Below are 6,728 nucleotides of genomic sequence, written 5' to 3'. Positions count from 1 at the left end.
TGAAGCCATCTGATCCTGGACCCCCCCGGGCTCTTCTGCAGCCATTTCCCACATCAGCTCTAGGGCTTGAGCAAAAATTGGGGGGTCTGGCGGCAGCTGCTGGGCACACGTGGGGGCCGGCGGGTCCCGGTGGGCACTTGGGGGGGCCCTGGTGGGCAGCAGGGGGGGGGCAGGCTAGCAGAACTCGGAGGAAAGAAGGATGAAGTCATCCAAGGAACCCGAGCCCGGGCGGCAGCGCGCGGCTGAGCCCTCCTCGCTCCTTCCCTTTTCCCGGCGAAACAAGAGGGGAAAAAACAAACAAAAAAACAAAGAAAAGAAGGGTTTGGTGAGTGGCTGAGCCAGAGACACCCCCCCCCAAAAAACCCCACGGCGCACCCTGACCTGGGGGTCCTGTGGGAGCACCCCCCAGGATGCATCTATGGAAGGGGGGAAACGCAGCCCGAGGGCTCCTCGGCACAGAGCTCCGAAACGAGGAGAGAAAACGAAGGAGCGGCGGCGAGACCGGGGTGCCACGACCCCCCACCCGCAGCGACAGACCCCCCCACGCTGGGCCACAGCCTCGGTGACAAACTCCCCCCCCAGCTGGGCCACCAATGGCCCCCTTTGTGGCCACGGGCGAGCGAGCGTGGTCAGATCGCGGCAACGGCGACGTCCGGCAGCCAAAAGATGCCACGTTGGGGATGCGGATAAAATGGGGGGGGGGCACTTTGTCCCTTTGGTGTGGGACAAGGGGGGCTGCAAGAACCCCCCCGTGATGCCCCTCAGAGCTTCCACCTCTCGGATGGAGTAGGATCCATTCGCCCACGGCTCCTCCAGACCCCAATTATCCCCGAGTCCAGCCCAAACCCCACCGATGCCCCCATCCTCGCCCGGAGAGGGGGTTCACGGGGAGCCCCCCCCCCATTTTACCTGCTGGTACTGCAGGATGCCCTCCTGCTCCTGCTGCATCCTCCACAGCTCCGTCTCGTCGGGTTTGTAGCCGCCGGGGACCACGTAGTCGTCGGGCCGGTCGGTGCTGCACATCTCACAGCCCGGCCGCGTGGGCTTGTTGATGAAAGTGCATTTTGGACACGACCAGCCCGTCTGCGGGGGGGGCACAGCAGGAAAAACGGGGTGAAAAAACCCCTCTGGAGAGAGGGAAAAACCAGGGGGGAGCACCCACCCCTCACCGCGGGCCACCTACCGGCACGGGCGAGGGCAGGTTGGTGGAAGGGGGCTGGGGTTGGCCACCAGAAAGGTCCCCCATCTGCAGCGCCTCCAGGTGCTGGCTGATCTCGGAGATGTCCATCCTCCTGCTGCCACCTTCCCCCCCACCTGGAGGAAAAAAGGGGGGGAAAAGGGATGTTACAGCCCGCCCGGGGACCCTGCCGTGCTGGGGGCAACCTCTTCACTCCAGGGTGGTCCCTGGATGGTCCCATGGATCCTGGGGACCACCCCACGGCACTGAGCCCGCTCCCGGCCCCATGGAGCCCAATGGCTTCCTGGGCAAGGACCACAGGTCCTGGGGACCCCCCCATGGAGCCCAAGGGCTTCCTGGGCAAGGACTACAGGTTCTGGGGACCACCCCATGGAGCCCAAGGGCTCCCTGGGCAAGGACCACAGGTCCTGGGGACCACCCCATGGAGCCCAAGGGCTTCCTGGGCAAGGACCACAGGTCCTGGGGACCACCCCATGGAGCCCAAGGGCTTCCTGGGCAAGGACCACAGGTCCTGGGGACCACCCCATGGAGCCCAAGGGCTTCCTGGGCAAGGACCACAGGTCCTGGGGACCACCCCATGGAGCCCAAGGGCTTCCTGGGCAAGGACCACAGGTCCTGGGGACCACCCCATGGAGCCCAAGGGCTTCCTGGGCAAGGACCACAGGTCCTGGGGACCACCCCATGGAGCCCAAGGGCTTCCTGGGCAAGGACCACAGGTCCTGGGGACCACCCCATGGAGCCCAAGGGCTTCCTGGGCAAGGACCACAGGTCCTGGGGACCACCCCACAGCACTGAGCCCACTCCCAGCCCCACGGAGCCCAAGGGTTCCAGAAGAAGTGGCCCAGGGTGGATTTTGGGGTGGATTTGGGATCCTGGGGACCACCCCACAGCACTGAGCCCACTCCCGGCCCCACGGAGCCCAAGGGTTCCAGAAGAAGTGGCCCAAGGTGGATTTTGGGGTGGATTTTTGGAGGAAAGAACAAAACGACAAGAAGGACAGAGAAGGGAGTCCCCCTGGAGCCCAAGGGTTCCAGAAGAAGTGGCCCAAGGTGGATTTTGGGGTGGATTTTTGGAGGAAAGAACAAAACGACAAGAAGGACAGAGAAGGGAGTCCCCCTCCCTCCAGCACCCCACAAGTCCCCCCCACTGGTGGTGGTGGGGAGGGGTGGAGAAGACCCACCATGGATCCTGGGGACCACCCCACGGCACTGAGCCCGCTCCCGGCCCCATGGAGCCCAATGGCTTCCTGGGCAAGGACCACAGGTCCTGGGGACCACCCCATGGAGCCCAAGGGCTTCCTGGGCAAGGACTACAGGTTCTGGGGACCACCCCATGGAGCCCAAGGGCTCCCTGGGCAAGGACCACAGGTCCTGGGGACCACCCCATGGAGCCCAAGGGCTTCCTGGGCAAGGACCACGGATGCTGGGGACCACCCCATGGAGCCCAAGGGCTCCCTGGGCAAGGACCACGGATGCTGGGGACCACCCCACAGCACTGAGCCCACTCCCAGCCCCACGGAGCCCAAGGGTTCCAGAAGAAGTGGCCCAGGGTGGATTTTGGGGTGGATTTGGGATTTTGGAGGAAAGAACAAAACGACAAGAAGGACGGAGGAGGGAGTCCCCCTCCCTCCAGCACCCCACAAGTCCCCCCCACGCGTCCTCCCCCACTGGTGGCGGTGGGGAGGGGTGGAGAAGACCCTGACCTTTTTTTGGGGAGCTGTTGGGCAGGGTGTTGTACTGGCGCCCGTCGCCGGTGGCCTTGGGGGGCGAGGAGGTGGACTGGAGCACGAGCTGGGCCTGGTCCTCCTCGTAGCGCTGCTGGGTGAGCTCGGCCATCTTGGCGGAGAGGAGGTAGAGGAAGGCGGTGTCCCCGTCCCCGCGGATGCCGTAGGAGGAGACGGTGCGCTCGTCCACGCACAGGCACTGCCCGATGATCCAGCGCTGCACCAGCGGGTGGAAACCGTAATCCTGGAAGACCTGGGCAGGGGGAGAAGCTGGGAGGTGAGGCCAGAGCTTCTCCACAGCTTCTCGCCCTGCCACCAGCCAGGAGAAGTGGTGAAGAACTGGTGGGGAACCGGTGACAAAAAAAAGTGAGGAACCCGTGAAAAACTGGTGAGGAACCAGTGAGGAATCAGTGAAAAAATGGTGAGGAACCAGTGAGGAACTGGTGAAAAACTGGTGAGGAACCAGTGAGGAATCAGTGAAAAAATGGTGAGGAACCAGTGAGGAACTGGTGAAAAACTGGTGAGGAACCAGTGAGGAATCAGTGAAAAAATGGTGAGTGAGGAACCAGTGAAAAAAAATGGGTGAGGAACCAGTGAGGAACTTGTGAAAAACTGGTGAGGAACTGGTGAAAAAAAAAAAAAAAATAGGCGAGGAACCAGGGAAAAAAAAAGGCGAGGAACCAGGGAAAAGCTGGAAAAAAAAAAAAAAAAGGTGACAAAATTGTGAGGAACGGGTGAAGAAAAGGTGAGGAACTGGAGAAAAATTGGTGAAAAACTGGTGAGGAACTGGTGAAAGAACACAGGTGAGGAACCAGTGAAGAAACAAAGGTGAGGAATGGGCTCCAAATGGAGAGGAGCAGGAGGGAGACCCCAGCTCCCACACCACAGGGATCAGCATTTAAATAAAAAGGGACGTGGGGGACACCCTGGGGGTCCTGTCCCCACCATCCCGGCTGGGGGGTGACACCCTGGGGCCCTCCCTACCTGCTGCTTGAGCGTTGCGATGGTAGTGTGAGCACGGACCCTGATGGTGATGCTGGCAGAAGACGTGGCGTCCTCCACCACCACCTTCATGCTGGGGAAGGAGAGGGATGCTGTTAGAGGGGGGCTGCCAGCCTTGGGGGTCCCACCACTGGGGCTGGAGGGGTGGTCCTGGCATCTAGGCCAGGTTGGACGGGGCTTGGAGCAACCTACTCTGGTGGGAGGTGTCCCTGCCCATGCTGGGGGGTTGGATTTGATGTTCTTCAAGGTCCCTTCCCACCCAGACCATTCCATGATTCCATGATCTTGGCTTGGAGAAGGACAAGGGCCGGAGGAGCTCACCTGATGTCCTCCGTGGGGTAGTTGGACTCCCTGAAGAGGATGGTGAGGGTGGCTTGTTGCCGAGCCAGGGCCACAGCGCACCGGGCGGCCACCTCCTCGTCCCCGTACTCGATGGCCTGGGCGAGGTGGAGGGCCATGTCCTCTGCGGCGGGGGGGTGGAGAAGGAGAACCATCAACACCCTCCCTGGGGCACAGCCTGACCGTGGCCACCCACGGAACTGGCCAGGCCAGCACCCAGAGGGGACAGAGACCGTGTCTGCCACAGCTTCCCTCTAGAAACAGCACATCTGGTTCAGTTCAGCCCAGAAACAGCTGTTTCACAGGTGGCCAAGGTGGCAAGAACCCCCTGGCTTGTGTCAGGAAGAGTGTTGCCAGCAAGACTGGGGCAGTGATGGTCCTCTGAACTGGTGCGGGAATATTTGGTCCAATTTTGGGCCCCTCACGACAAAAAAAAGCCATGGAGGGGCTGGGGCGTGTCCAGAGAAGGGCAACTGGGCTGGGGAGGGGTCTGGAGACCAAGGAGAAGGGGCTGGAGAACTTGTGAGGGAGCTGGGGGGGTTCAGCCTGGAGAAAAGGGGGCTGAGGGGAGACCCCATGGCTCTCTACAGCTCCCTGAAAGGAGGGGGCAGCCAGGGGGGGGCGGTCTCTTCTCCCAAGGAACAAGAGGAAACGGCCCCAAGTTGGGCCAGGGGAGGGTTGGGATGGAAACTGGGGAAAATTCCTTCCTGGAAAGGGCTGTGAAGCCTTGGCAGAGGCTGCCCAGGGCAGTGGTGGAGTCGCCATCCCTGGAGGGATTGAGAAGCCGGGCAGACGTGGTGCTGAGGGACATGGTTTATGGTGGTTTTTGTTTTTTTGGTTGGTGTTGGGTCCATGGTTGGACTCCATGAGCTGAGGGATCCCTTCCAACATCAGTGATTCCAGGATTCCATGACAAAAGAGCTCATTCCCAGCCCCAGCTGGGGGAAGCAGCTGGACCTGGGTCTGAGCCATCTCCCACGGGGGGCTGGGACCTCCTGGGGGTACCAAAGCTGCTGAGAAACCTTCCCCCCCACCCTCAAATACCTTTCTCGGCGATCTCCAGGGTCTCCGGATCCTCATCTCCACAGAGGCCCCCGGCAGCCTGGGGCAGGGAGGGGGCCTGGGATGCCAGCAGGCTCTCCAGGGCTGGGGGAAGGCAGGGACACATCGGTGTCACCCCCCCACCAAGCTGCCACCATCACCCACCGCCCTCCCCGAGGAGGAGAAGATGCTCCAGGAAGCCCTGAGCGACCCCAGGCGAAGGTAACAGCCACCCAAACCCACCTCCCAGGGGCTGGAACCTCAAAGAGCAGTGGGGGTGACAGCCACCCTCTCCGTCCCACGCCACCTCCTGTCCCCTGGGGTCCCCCTCGGATGCTCCAGCGCACACAGGGACCCCCCCAAGATGTTGAGGAGTTAAAGCCATGGAGAAGGAAGGGGCTGAGATGCTGCCCCGCTTCTCAGAGAGCCAGAAGCAGCCGGTATCACACCCCCCAAATTATTTCGGAGACCAGGACCAGCCTTGTCACCCAGTTGGGGACACCCCACCAGCCCTGGGGTGGCCGCCCCCACCTTTCTCCACCTCCCGCAGGGAGCTGCTGACGATGGTCCACCACTTCTGTGCCTCCCGCTCCTCCTCGAAGCTGAAGACCATGGGCCGCTCCGAGGAGGTGAGGACCATCAGCTCGTGGCACGTGGGGCTCCTCACCTTGTAGGAGATGTCCTTCAGGTCATATTCGGCCATGTTCTGGGGGGAGAAGAAGGAGGAAGGGGGTCACACCACGGCAAAGATGTGCTGCAGGCAGATGATGCAAGGGGACAACCCCCCAGCAGGGGGTCTGGGCCAGGACCTGGGGGACACGGGGCTGTCCCTCTTCCCCACAAGGGTTTCACTGAAGGCTTTGGGTGTGAAGGGACCTTGAAGACCATCAAATCCACCCCCCTGCCCTGGGCAGGGACACCTCCCACCAGCCCAGGTTGCTCCAAGCCCCCTCCAACCTGCCCTTGAACCCCTCCAGGGATGGGGCAGCCACAGCTTCTCTGGCCAACCTGGGCCAGGCTCTCACCACCCTCAGGGGGAAGAATTTCCTCCCCACATCTCACCTCAATCTCCCCTTTTTCACCTTAAAACCCTTCCCCCTCATCCTATGGCTCCCCTCCTTCATCAAGAGTCCCTCCCCAGGGCACACACCCCCCTAAACACACCCCTCCTCCCACATTTGTCCCCTCCCCTCTCTCAAAACCGAATCTCAGGAGACAACTGAGACCACTCGGGCTCCGTGACACCAGCTTTTGAGGGGAAATCAGTTCCTTCCCCACACACTCCTGTACTTCCCCCCCCAGCTCCCCACCCCAGCCCTTCCTGGGGGGGCCCCGGTCCTGCTCCCCACCCCTGGGAAACACCGGTTTTGGCTTCACGCCGGGGCGTTCTCTGGTGTTTCTGGTGAAATGGCAGGTGGGGGGGGA

The 6,728-nt window shown here is 62.0% G+C and overlaps 1 protein-coding gene across 1 annotated transcript; it reads right to left on the bottom strand.

Moving 5' to 3' along the window:
• Nucleotides 1–13: 13 nt before the first annotated feature.
• On the bottom strand, nucleotides 14–6,004 carry SHARPIN (SHANK associated RH domain interactor). The gene is made up of 8 exons (XM_014956144.1): nucleotides 5,835–6,004; nucleotides 5,307–5,408; nucleotides 4,245–4,386; nucleotides 3,906–3,996; nucleotides 2,901–3,174; nucleotides 1,184–1,314; nucleotides 910–1,083; nucleotides 14–264 (listed from the first exon to the last, which is right to left on the bottom strand). The coding sequence occupies exons 1-8, from the start codon at nucleotides 5,941–5,943 to the stop codon at nucleotides 175–177; spliced, it is 1,113 nt and encodes a 370-aa protein (XP_014811630.1). The 5' UTR covers nucleotides 5,944–6,004; the 3' UTR covers nucleotides 14–174.
• Between the last annotated feature and the right edge of the window lie 724 nt (nucleotides 6,005–6,728).

Source organism: Calidris pugnax, unplaced genomic scaffold (assembly GCF_001431845.1).
Source record: "Calidris pugnax isolate Ruff unplaced genomic scaffold, ASM143184v1 scaffold307, whole genome shotgun sequence".
NCBI lineage: Eukaryota > Metazoa > Chordata > Aves > Charadriiformes > Scolopacidae > Calidris > Calidris pugnax.
The sequence above is the reverse complement of the archived record's forward strand: the minus strand, read 5'-3'. Positions and strand labels throughout refer to the sequence as shown.

Bases quoted from the DNA above. Each gene is read 5' to 3' on its own strand.
- SHARPIN (XM_014956144.1), bottom strand. From the start codon at position 5,943: ATGGTCCTCACCTCCTCGGAGCGGCCCATGGTCTTCAGCTTCGAGGAG. The intron at 3,997-4,244 runs GTGAGCTCCTCC...CTCCTTCCCCAG, and splicing joins TACCCCACGGAGGACATCAG to CATGAAGGTGGTGGTGGAGG. The intron at 1,315-2,900 runs GTCAGGGTCTTC...TTTTTCCTCCAG, and splicing joins CAACAGCTCCCCAAAAAAAG to GTGGGGGGGAAGGTGGCAGC.